The sequence below is a fragment of the Equus quagga genome, chromosome 7 (assembly GCF_021613505.1).
Source record: "Equus quagga isolate Etosha38 chromosome 7, UCLA_HA_Equagga_1.0, whole genome shotgun sequence".
NCBI lineage: Eukaryota > Metazoa > Chordata > Mammalia > Perissodactyla > Equidae > Equus > Equus quagga.
The window spans coordinates 2,432,346-2,447,413 of record NC_060273.1 but is presented as its reverse complement, the minus strand read 5'-3'; the positions used below and the strand labels follow the sequence as shown (position 1 = coordinate 2,447,413).

The window sequence follows — 15,068 nt, the reverse complement described above, 5'->3', positions numbered from 1 at the left end:
TAAAGTCCTGAAATATCCATCCTCAGGCACATCCGCAGACACACCCCACACACGGGCACACCACGTGCAGGACAGGTCTCTGCTGGGACAATCAGTTCTTTTCAGAGTTTCTGGCTGGGCCCACAGGAGATACTGACTGACTGTGGGCAGAGGGGAGCACAGCGCCAGAGTGGGGTGCACAGCGGGACAGGGCAGTGGCGGCTTGCTCAGAGCTGGTCCTCTCAGAGCAGGCAGCAGAATCGCGGTGTTTGGCACTCAAGCTGCTCCCTTCACACAGGCCCAGAGCATAGCATGTGTGAGCATACACACAAGTGAGGATGAGCTCCCAGACATCCTGCTTATTGTTGCTGCAGCCACCAGGCCTTCCCAGGAGAAGCCAAGACTGACCCTCCCACTCACTGGGGTTACTAAGCGAAAAGGGCATACGTACGCCCTGATGGCGGGAGGGAAGGCAGGCAGAGGAGGGCTGTGCCAGCTCCAAAGGGCTAGAGGGAGGGGTCAAGGGTTGAGCTGCCCGAATCTCAAAGACAGACCCTGGGAAGCTGTGGCTCTTGCATGTGTCAGTCTCAGTCTTTGTGGGTCCACTATAACTGGTGGACATACCCACAGATTGTGCATCCTGTGGGGCCCCAAGTCACCACCATGGTCACAAGGGGGCTGAGGTCTGACCTGTCTGCTCCAACCTATCCCAGAGTCACCAAGGACTTTCGTGCTTTTAAATGCAAAATCAGTCTAAAGAAAACCACAGAAATTGTAGTAAGGCTATCAGTGGCGTAACTATTGAGCCAACAAAGGCCAGGAAGGCCCCTGGCTCTCCCCATGCAGGAATGTGCACACATTCCTGTGTAGGAGAGGCTGGGGCAGGAGCGCCCAGTGCCCGGAAACGGTGCTCTCATGAGGCACACGAGCCTCTTCTGACCTCGCTCGGAACCTTGTTCTGGCCTTGGCTCTGATGACTGGGCAGCCCTGGGTTGGGTCCCACTACCTCCCAGGGCAGTTCTAGGTCCTGCTCTAGGAAGCAGAGAACTCCTCATTAAACAGACATGACTCTGGTGCTGGGGTCTTGCTGGCATGAACTGGGAAGACGTCCTCGAAGGATAAGCTGGGCAGAGCAGGTAAGACTTGGGGAGAAGAGAGAACTCACTCTTTGCAATGGATTTGGGGTCTACCCAGAGGAGCTAAGGACAAAGCCCCTAGCTGGTCATGGGAGGAAGACACCCGTGCACGAGGCAGGAGATTATCTCTCCTTCCCAGCAGGAGAGCACCGAGGTGCATAACTCCACTCAAGGTGGCCTCATCCATGGGTCCTGACCCAGCGACCGCAGCTCTCATCTCCCCAGCCCTTCTCTGAGCTGCCCACCGAGGACAAAAGGAGGGGCGATGGGAGATTTCTGCTCCTGCATGGAACTCTGGCATAGTTTTGATGGGATCAGAGCACAAGGAACAGGCAAATGTAGACCACAGGACCCTGCCTGGCCTCCCCATGTGAGGGCAGGATGGAACACACTGTAGGAACCAGCCAACCCCACTGCTGCCCCACCAGCCCAGGGGGCTGGTCCCAGGTGTAGGGTGGGATGCAAATGCTGACAGCACTGGTCTTTAATGACATTTTAAGGGAACTTCAAACACCCTACAACGCAATCCATTATTTCAAAAGACTCAAAGAAAAGGGGCAGCCTTAACAGGGAGGGATGCTGAGAAGACCCCGTAATGTCCCACTCTCTCTGAGCAGGACCACTCACTATGGACAGAACCTGCCCCAGATGGAAGCTGGCAACAGAGGAAACTCCCAGAGGCCAGAGAGGGCCCAGCGAGCAGGGCAATTGCTACCTGGGGCTGGAGCCCGGGCAGGGTCACAAGATTAAACCTCAGAGTGTCTAGGAAAGAGGACCAGTGACAAGAAGCTCATGGGAAAAAGTACCACCCACTCAGAACATCTTCCACCTGTTCCAAGGCCCAAGGGTAAGGGACTGCAGTGCCACAGGACAAGAGCCTGGGTGCATAGGGAAACACCAGAGCTCCACAGAGGGAGGGAGAGCAAGAGGAGAGGGGCCTGCACTCAGACAGTCTCACGTCAGTCCCAGCCTGACATACACCAGCAAAAGCAGCGCTGAGGAAGGGAGAGGGGCAGTCAGGCTAGAATCGGGAGAATCTTTCCCGGCGAGGGCAGGAAAGGGTGCTGGAGGTGGCGGAGCAGCCGCACCAGGAGGCCATCCATGCCAACTGCAGCACAAGGAGCCCGAGCCACCATCTGCTCAGCCAGCAGGGGAGGGGCTGGGTGGACACGGCGAGGGACAGGGAGGTGGGGCCAGGGCAGGATGTACTCAGGGTGTCAACCCACACACACAGAGACGTCAGATGGAAGCACAGAGCACAGTCCCCCCAGAGGAATGGGCTGGAGCAAGAAGAAAAACTGCAGAGAGAGGACTGGGAAGGAAGCAGCGGGGAGAGGGCCCCTGGGGGCTCTAAGAACAACTCCACCCTCCCACCCACACACCGGAGACCAATCCAATTAGGATGGGGCACAGGCTGCTGCTGTGAGGGGTCCCGAGGACAACAGCCACAGTGAACCACATTTCCAGGAATCACAGGCCGCCCGATGCCCCATTACTGGCCCCAGGGGTCAGCAGCCCTGAGGACCAGGCAGGGCCTTTCTAATGAAAAGTTCCACTGCACCAGAGGCTTGTGTCAACCCAGCCCAGAGGTGGGGGAGCTTCACCTGCTCAAACTTCCAGCCATCAGACATGGTGGACACCATCTGTGTGAGTTCCTCTTCCTGACACTGAAGCACACGGTACACGTGCTTCACCGGCACCTGTGAGAACAACGGCCACAGGTGAGACAGGCCCCACACACGCCCTGCTGCTCCTGTGCCCCAGCCCAGCACCCTGTCCCACGTGCGGCTGACGTTTCCTTCCACCTCTCGGGCTCAGGTTGTGATGCCCACAGCAACCCCAAACACATCCACCAAAGCAAAACAAACAGGCCGGAACAGCTGCCATTTTCCACTTTCTCATCTGTCTCCCAAAATATTTCCATTTCTAAATCCCAAAATAAAATGAGTCATGTTCCTGAAACCCCAAGAGCACCTGTGGCCAGACATGAATGCGTGAGGATGTTCGTCTCTGTTCCACGGGGGAAGCATACAAAGCACCTGGATTAACCAGCCTCGGCCTTGCTCCTAGAAAAGCTTTTAGACATGCACACTAGCTCCGACAGTTGATGTATCTTTGCCGACCCACCCACCGCCCCTGTGCTGAGCCCTGTTCCAGGCAGTCTCTGGTGCTGGAGCCCTGCAGAGCACAGCCAGATAGCGGCTCCCCGCCCCCACCGCCCCCAGGAGCAGCCACTCCAGCAGGAGGCGGTGGCCACAACACACAACACATGAGTAATGGAGAAAGAGACGAAGATATTCGCAGGGGAAGGAGCCTCTGGAGCTCCAGGCCAGTGACACTTGGAAAACAGGGTCACAGCTAAACTATAGTGGCCGTTGTCACACACACAAGTGCTTTCGTCTGAGAGACTATGAATGATGTGGCTCCCCAGCCTCAGCCCGCTATCCTCATGTCAGCCCTGTGAGGAGGGTCTCTTCTACCTGCCCCATGCAGAGGGCAGACTGAGGCAGAGAGGGTCAGTGCCGGCCCAGGTCACACGGTGCAGAAGTGAGGCTGCTGGACGGAGGGGAAGAAGAGGCCAACTGGCTGGAGATGACCAGGGAGCTTGTGGACACATCTCCTGATCCTCCCCAGTCTCCTCCCAACTGTCCTGGTGCCTGAGTGGCTCCCGCAGGAAGGAAAGGGCTGGGGGCTGCGTGGGCCAGTGGTCCTGGCCTCCCACACTATCACCGGGACATGCCCTTCCTCTAGCTTGTCCCCTGACCAGAGAGTGGCAAGGCCATCAGCAAGCCTCTTCACAAAGGCCAAGAGCTCCAGCCCAGGGTCTGCTGGGCACCCAGTGGGACAGTGGGGGAGGAGGCGCTGACCGAGACCCTCAAATAATAGTGGCAGCTCTGAGGGAACATCTACTTCCCAGCATCCTCTTGGAGGAGCTGAACTCACTGGGCAAGAACTTGCACTCAGCTAGCAAGTACAGAGCTGGCACAGTGACAAAAACTCATGCCTTAGACCCTCTGGCGCCTCCCTTTATGGAAAGTGCCAGATGCAGCCCACTTCAAACAAAGTGGCCTAATGGGCAGCAGAGTGGCCGTGCCTACTCCATCACCACTGACCATGGCCAAGTGCAAATGGGCCCCGTGGTGGCAATCTGTACGCTGGAAGGAAGAGCACCGATCACGCCCCTCTTTCCTCCTCACACCCCCACAGCCCTGCAGGACCCCACCTCCAAGCTCACTGCCCACTCCCCTCCCTGCTCTCCCTCCAGCCACACTGGCCCTCTGCACTTGCTGTGCCCAGCCTGCAATGCCCCCCAGGGTATCCACACACTCGCTCCCCATCAGAGGCCTCCCTGCTCTCCCTCCACCCCCTCACCCCACTGGACTTCCTTTCCTCCTCAGGTCCCTTCCCACTAGAGTGGGGCTCCCTAGGGACAGGCCGAGCAGAGCTGAGTGATGTGCCCTGTGTGGCCCTGGTGCCAGCTGGCAGCACCACAGGAGGTGACAAGAGGGCGGGCCATCGGGTACTAGGACAATTAAAGAGGAAGACGGTAGTCAAGATGGGGACAGCCCCAATCCCAAGGCCTCACACAGAGCTGCCACGGTCAGCAGGGAGGGAGGGGGTGAGCTACGCCTGCACACCAGGCCTTGGAAGCTTCTGGTACATAAGTCACTGGTCTCACCTGTGAGGTTCTGCTGTCTCGTTCTCTAATTTTGTCCTTTACAAGTTTTATTAGTGAGGTGATATTGTAAAATTCTGCTTCTTCCAACACTCCTGGAACAGAGAAAAATAACTAATTTTCACCAGATGAGACCAAACCAAAGAAGAAACGTTTCACCCCTGCCTCACTCTAAACCCGAGGGCTATGCCTGGCCCGAGCCCGGCCCAGTGGAAGCTCCTCAGGCCCCATCCTAACATCGCAAACAGACTTCACACAGATGCGCTGGCTCTTAGGAGGGCTCCCAGGATTAGGGGCAGAGGGCACATTTACAGAACACACTCCTGGCACACATCACTCAGGTGACCGCTGGGTGCAGAGTTCAAGCACAGAACAGCTGGTTCAAGTGCAGCTCCACGCTGGGCATGCCAGTATGTAACTCAGGCATCTTCCCTCCACAGCCTGTGGCCATCTGCCCAGGGCTGGCCGACTCTCCTGCTGCTAGAGTGAGCAGGGCCAGGCGGCCTCATGCAGGTCTCTGAGTCACTCGGCACCTCAGTTTCCCTATTCAATCAGAAGACTGGTTCAGTGTCTTTCGTGGCTGGTTGAGAGGGTGGCTCCTAGCTCCAGGATGCTTGTCAATTTAGAAATTCCCTTCTATCCAAAGACTGCCATTTATAATGTACTATATTTAAGGACTCTAAACCTCCAAGAAATTCTAAAGAACAAATTGGAAGGGCTCTGCATCATGGATTGCTTGTGAGTATTCCAGAAGGTTCAGAGTGTGCCTCCCGTTGCCACCTCTGGTCGTCCTGGTCAGAGCCCACCCCACACACCGGCAGCACCAGGAGCTCAGAGCCCTGGACTGGCCATCAGACCCGCTCAGGCTGCCTCCTAACAAGGTCCCCAGGACACTTGGGCAGAGGGTGGGGACGGGCATGGGTGGCAGCCTCCCAGGCAGACGTCTTTCTTCAGGGCCACCCAAAGGGAGGCTGCACCTGGAATGTCACTTCCCAGGATGACACTCAGTCACATCCTGTCAACCCCTCCTCAGATGTGTGGGTGGGGACTGAGGAGCATTGTGAATAAGCACCAGAAGCTTTGGGACACGCACTTGGGTCCGAAGGTGCACTTTCTTCTACCTGGACGTTCCATGCTGTACTCTGAGGGGCAGGACCAGGAGTGGAGTCCAAGTGGGTGTTTCTCCTGGAAGCGCTGCGTCGGGGGCAGGCAGCAAGGCAGGGGAGTGAGGCCAGGCTGCAGGGGCTCGGGCTGTGTCAAGTATCCCTTTCTAAGAAAACCACATCGGGAACAGGCTATGAAATGAAGTTCAGCCTAGAGTCGTACAGCTGCACACCCAAAATACAAAGGAGCTTCCCCAGATGACACAAGTATGCACAGGAAAGAAGGTTCCTGTGAAGGGGACACAGACACTGGGGTCCAGAGGCTAGAAAAGAAGAGCTGAGGATGAGCACAGTCCATTCAGGCGGTCGTCACAGGAACCCGATTGAAGCCAGAGGTGCCAAGTCCACCAGGAGCGAATGCATCTTGAGCCTCTCAGGACCTGTCGGATACTTCGAGCCAAGCCAATACCAGAACATGCAGCCACACCAGCCTCTGGCTGACGGCCCAGGGCTGTGCCTGGTGTCCCTGCTCGCTGTGACCAGCGTCAGAACGAAGCATGGTGTTTGAAAACACAGACAGAAGTTGGAGTGATGGCACAGTGGTGCCCTGGAAGGAGAGCAGACCCAGGCTGACCAAGGCTCTGAGGGACACTTGGCAGACTCGCACGGTGGGTATGTCCGTACCACAGGGGCCCTCAGACTGCCCAGCCAAAGCAACTGAGAATGGGTGGTCTCCCAAGGAAGGAGCCCCCGCCCTCACAGCACCACTGACTAGACACTTGAAGGAGGGTGCCCATGGAGCAGCCCACAGCCGGCGGGCCCCCAGGCCAGGGAATGTGCTTGAAGTCCTCAGGCCCTTCCGCTATCGCGGTCCTGACCTGCTCCGAGTCTGCTTCCTGGAGGAGGAGGAGGCGTCTGCTGCCTCGTGGGACATGTTTGTGAGGAGGCTGGGGAGCAAGTGAGAGACTTGGCACCCAGGACTTCTGCTGCCAGCCTCTGGACCCCAGCCTGGCCGGCGCCCAGCCTGCAGGGCCTGCTCCTTGCAGGGCACCTGGGGCCCTGCCCCCAGCTCACCTTCCTCCGCGAGGTCTTTGTTAATGACCAGCTTTCCGTGTCTCAGGTAGTTCAGCACAGGCCCAAAGTAGGTGGGGTCTCTGTCGATTAAATAGGCACCTGTTTCATCCTACAAAGAACCAAACAGCAGTGTGAGTCCTGGACGAGGAAACAGGGCTCCACAGCTAAGCCAGAGCAAGGCCGCATGCAAAGGGCTCTACAGGCATGTGGGCCATGCCTGTAACCACAACCGGATCCACTGACAACACAGCAGGGAGCCCCGAGCGAGGCTCCATGCCCCTGCCACCTGCAGCCTCTACCCTGACCTGCCACCATCTCAGGTCTAAGCCCAGGGTCAGCTGTTTCTCTCATGATGAGCTCCCTTTATCTACTGAGGCAACTGGATCTGTAGGGACCTCTTTCCTCCAGCTCCAAAATGTCTGAGAAGTTCACCCTTTTCTCATTTTAGAAACCATCCCATGAGAGTGACCTAACACAGATTCTTCTGCATGGAATACTTCCTAAGGCTTGCTGATGCTGACGGTTTGACCTCTGAAGGACCCAAGACATGGGCCTCTGCAGCCAGGGCCTGCCCTTTGTTACTTTAGTGCTCGCTCCTCCCTGGGCAGATGCGCAGGACTGGGGGATGAGGGATGACCACCCAGGTCAGAGGCACGTGGAATGGAGCCTCATTTTCCACTGCAAGGTGCCCCCAGAGCTTCCCAGTGGTTGCTGACCACCAAGGAAGCCTCACCCTGTGGGCGGCAGTTCCCAGAGACCCAAAAGTTTACAAACAGACCATTGGAAGTGCTCCCCCGGACCTGGGTTGGCCCCGGTTCCTACCACAGGGATCGGGGGCCTTTCTGAGGGTTAGGGACCCTCACCACCCACTGGCAAATCTTCACAGTTGGCTCAAACCATAGCCGTCTCAATGGCCATCGCAGCCACGGCCAGGGAAGGTAGACACGCCCACCCAGGCACTGGGGCGGAGGCAGTCTCCACACAACGACACCACTACAGCGGAGCCCTGTAGAGGTCTGCACAGAGTTATGGGTGTCGGGGCTGTGACAGTGAAGGATGAAAGCCTCAGAGATCTAGCTGGCAGCACCTGTGTCCTGGGATCCCCCGGAGGCAGCTGATCCAACTGCTGTCAGGACACTGCGTCCGTGTCGGCCACATATCTGATATGGGTCTGCTGAATACGACCCACCCAGGTCTCCCTCCAGTGGGGCTGGTCCCTGGACCAATGGCGCCAGGGAGGGCAGCAGGTGCCGAGGCTGTCTGCTCTGAAAGAAGGTGACTCCGTAGGTCATCTGGAGAGTTGATGTGCCTCCCCGTCCAGAAGGAGGGCCTTGGCAGGCACGGCTGTGGCAAACACGGGAGCAGCTGGCCGGCTGAGGCCCCAAGAGGACAGTGTTAGGCATCTTTGCAGGGGGAGGCGGTGCGGTAGACACACCTGACCCTCTCCAATGTGGCATGCCCATGGGACACAGGGAGGCAGGAGGCGCCTTGGCCACGCAGCCATCGGCCATGTTAGAACTCTATTATTCATTCATGAGCATCAAATTCTGGAATTTGTATGGTAAAACCTGGTGGTTTCAAGGGCTTCTCTCCTAAGTCCACCACCAAAAAGCTATAAAAATCTGCTTCTCTTAGATCAAAGCAATTAGGGTTCTGGATGTGAGGGCCCTGGGACTGGGAGCCTCATTGGTCACAGGGCAGGCCCCGGGCACTGAGCCCAGCCTCCTGCACTGACAGGCCACCGCCAGCTCCCTCCTCGGGCTTCCTGTCTCCCAGAGCAGCATCCCAACCACACACTGCCCCCCACCTCACCCTCGTGTCCCACCCCACCCATCTACGGCAGCACTGGTCAGACACCATCCCACGGGCACTGCCTCCAGCCTGGCTCCCCAGCCTTTCCTCCTGACCCTACTGTTCTCCAAGCAAGGCCAGACGACCTTGCAGAACAGCTTCCAGAAGAATGATGCTTTGGCAGTCTGCCTGCTGGTGAAAAGGGCCACCATACCAAGGGGCCGAGGTCTCGAAAGAAAAGGATGGAGCTGCCACAACAAAAAATCAAGGGGCTCCCCACTGCCCACATATGAACAGAGCCAAACACATGACATTTGCACATCACCAAGCTCAGAATTATTCATCGACTCCCTGCTATCTTGACAGACAGCTGGCAGAAGGTCAAGAAGGAAAGATAAGATGAGGACAGGCTCATCTCCACCCTCAGGACACCCCAGAGAGTTCCCTCATCACACTGGGCAGAGGCCTCAGTTGGGTCAGACCACACCTCCATGGGCTCAAGGCCACACCTCTGACAAGCTGACAACTCAGCACTGGAAGCCGGTGGAGGAGGAAAAACAAGTTTATTGAGTGCCAACAGTATACTGAGCAGCACAATACACAAAGGTGACCCAGGCCTCCAAAGCCTGGAGGATACGAGGGACTGGGACAGAAAAGGAGGGAAGGGCAGGTGAGCTGATGAAAACGGCAGCGGCCAGCACGCTGGGGACCAGGGGAAGGGGCAGCCACCCAGGCGCAGAGGGAATGCAGACAGGGAGCCTGGACAGGACACTGGAGAGCTGCACTGGAGCTGGACCCTGAAACATCCCTTGGCTGATGTGCTGAAGGAACGTCACCCTGGGTCTGGGCTCTCGGCTCAGAGTACACTGCACACAGGGCACTCCAGACACCGCCTGTGGGCTTCCCAAGGCCGGTTCAAGGCCCCTTCTTGGGGTACCTGAAGAGAGACCCTGCCAGCAGCGAAGACCTCGAACCCCAGGGGTGGGGCATCACTCTCCATCCCCATCCAGGAGAGACTGGAGACCCAGTGCCGAGGCTGGCAAGGGCACAAAACATCAGCTCAGGAGCAGCAGGCCACTGCTAGCCTTCCCATCACACTTGGCAGCCTCTGGTTCCCACTCATACCCAGTGCTCCAAGGCAAGCAGCCTGTTTGCCCAATTATCCAGCCGTCAAAGGGAGAGGCAGGCCTGTCCCTACACGGGGGTCCCCACCGTCATCCAATTAAGGAGCAGCTTTAAAGCAGCAGCCTCTCAGAGACCTCCAGAATAATGAGGCCAAGAGTTCAAGGCATTTGCTGCTAACCTGGCTGGGAGGCAAGGCGAGGGAAGAGCAAAGAGAACCCTGCTCACATCTCAAGGTGTGGAACCTCAGGCTCAGCATCCACCAACACAGGCTCCCACTGCAGTGTGTGGGCCCTGGTGCTGACCCTGAGGCCAAGTGAGGCGGTGGCCCACAGAGAAGCAGGCAGCACAACGACACAACAGCCAGCAGATAGCTGGCGCCTCAGAAATGGGAGTACAGAGCTGCAACGACAGGGGGAGCACGGAAGCCAAGCCATCTAGGCCCAGGCTCACACTCAGCTACTCAGAGGCCATCCTCTGCCTGTGACGAGCCAGCCTGTGCAGCCGATGAGCAGCGCTGAAGGAAGCTGGGGAGCGGCCTGCTCCACCGAGGCACAGCAGGGCTCTCTGGCCTGGTTTCCTCTTGCGGATTCGTTTTGACGGGATGGTTTCAGCAGGAAGCAAGGCCGAGAGACTCTGGGGTTAGGACAGGCCAGGCAGCAGTGCAGGGGGGTGGTACTCTCAGCACTGGGCTCCTCAGCAGGGAGATGTCAACTTCTACAAGTGCTGGGGGCCCTACACCAAAACCCCCAAATTCCACTGGGTTTTATCTTGGGCTACAGCCCAGACGACCACAGACTGACTCCCGTTTAGATGCACACAGGAAGAGCTCTGTAAAAACCATGTCTCCGAGCACCTGCGCGTGAGCAGCGGGCTCCAGAGGCGTGGAGCATCGGTGAGGCTTGGCAGTGGGCAGGCACCCTCAGACATCGCTGCTGGACAAGCTGACCAGAGGGCGGCTGACACTAGTGCAGGGGCCTCAACATGTCACGTGCTTGTGTTGGTAATGGCCCTAGGGCCGACATCCTAAGGCAGAGATAAAGAAAAATATAGAACACAGAAAACACACAAAAAAACCCCAAATGCAGAAGTCTTATGCTCACTTATGCAAAAGCAGAGAGGACCATCTCAGTGGTATCTACACTAGCAACTGGGGGAACGAGCGAGGCACAGCTGCTGGCACGCTGCGCTCACCTCCTCCCTCAGTCCATCAGGCTGCAAGAGCAGGAGGGAGAGCCTTGGGATGGAGATTCAGTGCGCCGGCTTCTAAAAGGCAGCAGGGACCAGACAAGACATTCACCCCGGCGGGATGGCAACACACGCGGGTCTCTCTTCCTCCTCCCTCCCTCTGTCCTTTGCTCAATTTATATAATAAGTGTGTGCTCCACTTACAGAGTGCTGAGGTTTGAGGCTTTTTATTTTTGTAAAAGAGCCAGAATTAAGACTGCTTTCTCAACAAATCTAGTGACCTCCCCCAACTTCTCAATGAATTAGTGTTTGACCTACTTGTGAAGTGCTGGCTTTAAAAATATACACCTACCCTAAGGGCATAAAAAAGGGAAAGGCTGGACTAGGCTCTTGAATGTTTAATGGACATGCAGGTCCACACACTACAGAGGTGGGGGAACAGGTGGAGTATGTGTGGGGAGGGACGGCTTGCTGACGCCCAGGTTGGCTGAATCCCACTTCAAGTGGGCCCAACGTCTGAGGCCAGAGCTACTGGTTTCCAGGGGCAGTTTGAACCCTGCATCCCTGAGCCTGAGCTGCGGGGCCATCAATCCTGGGCGGGTGGCCACAGAGCTGATGCCCTGACCACAGCCAGGAGCACCATGCCCACAGCCATTTCTCTGAGAGGAGCCAGTGGGCAAAGGCAGGGCCCAGCCCACATCACATGCTCTCCCAGGAGATCCCTGACCTGCAGTCCCGAAAAGGAGGGAAGCAGAGAACACAATCCTGATTTGAAACCACCAAGCAAGCTCCACCCCATTGACTTCTTTCAGAGCCGCCCAGCATCCTCGGCCCACGCTGCTGGTACGGAAGCAATGCTCTGAGAGGTAATGCAGCAGTAAACAGCCCGAGACCAGGGCTCCCTGCCCACGCTGCGCACAGAAGTAAAACCCTGCCCTCACACCAAAGAGGAATCAAATCTGCTGTCCAGAGAGCCTCGTGGGTAAAGTGGGGGCCACGTGTCCCTAAGTGCCGGCCACTCCCCAATACAACCACGTGGTCTTGAAAACAGCAACCAGGAACAAGGGTCGAGAATGTCAGGCTCTCACGCAAGATTCTACATGGAAAATAATCCTGTGGACCCATCTTGCTCGGGCTCCGTGAGGTCTCCACAGAGCGTCTGCACTTGGCTCCTATAAACCACCCTCCCAATTTCCGCAAACAACTAGGAAGTGGGACATGACCACGTTGCAAGAGAAAAGGGACAGCCACTGGACACACGAAATCAAGAGCGTTGAGTGTCCTGAGCTAAATGGGAGATATATCCTCTCTGATTTCCCTATTGAAACCTAAATGCAAAAAGCATAGAATTTTCTGTGTACAAACATTTTGCTATCAACCTAATTAGAAATACTTAGCTTTCAGGGGCTGGCCCCGTGGCTGAGTGGTTAAGTTTGCGCGCTCCGCTGCAGGCAGCCCAGTGTTTCGTTGGTTTGAATCCTGGGCGTGGACATGGCACTGCTCATCAAACCACGCTGAGGCAGCGTCCCACATGCCACAACTAGAAGGACCCACAACGAAGAATATACAACTATGTACTGGGGGGCTTTGGGGAGAAAAAGGAAAGAAATAAAATCTTTAAAAAAAAAATACTTAGCTTTCAAGCTGAAATTATCCATTTTAAGTGACCATTTCAAATTTGCACATAAAACCTTCATCTCTGCCCTCTTTTCTGTTTTGTTTTCCAGTTTGTCAGATCCCTGACACAGAAGAGGCCCTAGACATCGCCAATTACAGAAGAGGAAACGGAGGCCCAGACACCAGAGGCTTGTCCAAGATGCCTGGGTGTGCAGAACAGCTGGGACCCCACATGGCAACTGCGCTACCTGTGCCCAGGAGCGCCCACCAGTTCTGATTTCGTTTTCCCGGCAAGAGATGCCCTGTATACACCCAGAGAGCTGACATACCCCCGGCACGCACGGGGAGAAAAGGAGAGGCCACGGGGAGCACGTGTCAGTCCTCCAGGTCACTCCGACCCTTGGCGCTGCTCCTGGCTACCTCCCTTGGAAACAAACCCCCTCAGATCCTGACCAGCACCCGGCTTGTGGGGCCCTGACCCCCAGGCTGAATCCTCAGCCCCAGACAGATGCCATTCAATGCAGTGTAGAAATGGAATACAGAATGACACACATGACTTAAACGGGCTCACCAGGAAGCAAACAGGAGCGGACTTGTGAAAGGACCCCCACAGGTGAGGCACCTGGGACTTCTCTTGGAACAAACGTGCTTCAGGGGCTGACCCAGTGGTGTAGTGGTTAAGTTCCTGCACTCCGCTTCGGCAGCCTGGGGTTCGCCAGTTCGGATCCTGGGCGTGGACCTAGCACCACTCATCAAGCCATGCTGTGGCAGCACCCCACACAGAGGCACTAGAAGGACTTATAACTAGGATATACAACTATGTGCTGGGGCTTTGGGGGAAGAAAACAACAACCTGCTTCAAATTCCCCTACGGTGGGCCCACCAAGCTCCGTGAATAAGCAGAGACGGTTCACAGGGACCCGTTCAGCTTGGCAGGACTGGGGCCCACTTAGAGCAGATGCTGCATGCACTGTGCACAGACTGAAGCAGGCACCAAGGTCACCCTGGGGCAAAGGGACAAGGTGGGCAGGATGCCATGGGTGGACCTGTGGCCCAAGAGCCACCTGTCCAGGTCACAGCTGCTATGAACATTTATGTCACGAGGCAAGAGGCCATCCATCTGCCCACAAGTCTCAGGTGCTTCCCTCCCCAGAGACATTCCACCTGTGGAGAGCCTGCACAGGAATCCCTACAGATGTCCCAGGCCTTATCCTGGTGGCGTGAGTGTTGTGCTGAACACAAAGCTGCTGGCATGAGCAAAAGAACTCGAGACGGAAGCAGACGGAAACATGATGGCCTGGGGCAGAAGTGCCCTAGGAACAATCCAGGGTCCTTGGTTGCAAACCCTCACGGTGGTTCTGCCAGCCTGGGGGTAAGGCCTCCTCAAGACTGGAGTCTCCAGTCCCCCGGGCGCCAGCCGCACAGCGCTGGCAGGTGGGACACTGCAGCCAGAACGTCCCACCAGGGGTTTACGCCTAGCCCAGTACTCCTATGAGGCACTGAGCCTTCTCCGCCAGCTGTCCCCACAGCCACCGCCCTGCTGGCTCCCAGGTGGCCTCTGCTCTCTTCCCACACTCAGCCCCACTGGCAGGTCCAGTGCAGAGCTCACTGCCCCCTCTCGCTGGGGCCGACGGGCAGGCCTGCAGCTCCTCTGCTCCCTCAGCCCCTGCCCTCCTCACCAAGGACAGTCTGACGCCCAGTGCTGCCTGCCTCCAAAAACCAACCTGTCAGCAGTGAGGGGCTGGCCCAGCTCATCACCTCCAGAACCATCTCCACCCAAGCCTGACTTGCAAAACCAGGCTGAGGCCCTGGAAGCCCAACTGCTGAGGAAACCAGAACCCACCAGAACACAGATGAAGGATAGAGAGTCTTGGCGCACACCGCCACTCGCACGCTGCCGGGACACCTGAGCCAGCCCAAGCACACAGGGGCTGGTGTTTGGACTCCGCAGCGCTGTCCTCCAGGCTCCAGGGCATCACATTTCGTGCAAGGAAACTTGTGTGCTGCCCAGGAAGCCAAGCCCTGAACTGGGAGCCAGCCTTCAGGGGCCTGTCCTAAGATCAGTCAGGAGCTCTGGGGGGAGTGTGAAGAGGCAGCTGGAGAAGCAAGGGAGACCAGGGGGCCCAGCTCCCTCACACAGAGCCACTCGCCAGCACCGTGAGGTATGCGGGGACTGAATGAGCATATGCAAGAGACAAACAGTAACAAAAACATGTTCTGAGGGGAGAAAGGAGCATTCTTGTACATTCTTTCCAAAAACACAGTGCAAAAGTGAAATAAAGACTATGAAGAGCCATCTCTATTTACTGCAATGACTGAGCACCAGGCACTGGGTGGGGGAGGTGTGACATTGATCATCTTCCTTAATTCGTACAACTCCTC

The 15,068-nt window shown here is 56.8% G+C and overlaps 1 protein-coding gene across 3 annotated transcripts in view; it reads right to left on the bottom strand.

The window, feature by feature from the left end:
- KCTD5 (potassium channel tetramerization domain containing 5) overlaps nt 1-15,068 on the bottom strand; it is a 29,196-nt gene that overhangs the window by 9,034 nt on the left and 5,094 nt on the right. For all 3 annotated transcript variants that reach the window (XM_046666234.1, XM_046666233.1, XM_046666235.1), the window contains exons 2-4: nt 6,969-7,077; nt 4,795-4,886; nt 2,720-2,815 (exon numbers count right to left, since the gene is read on the bottom strand). In XM_046666234.1, coding sequence (XP_046522190.1) covers nt 2,720-2,815; nt 4,795-4,886; nt 6,969-7,077 — 297 coding nt within the window. The remainder of the gene's footprint in view (nt 1-2,719; nt 2,816-4,794; nt 4,887-6,968; nt 7,078-15,068) is intronic.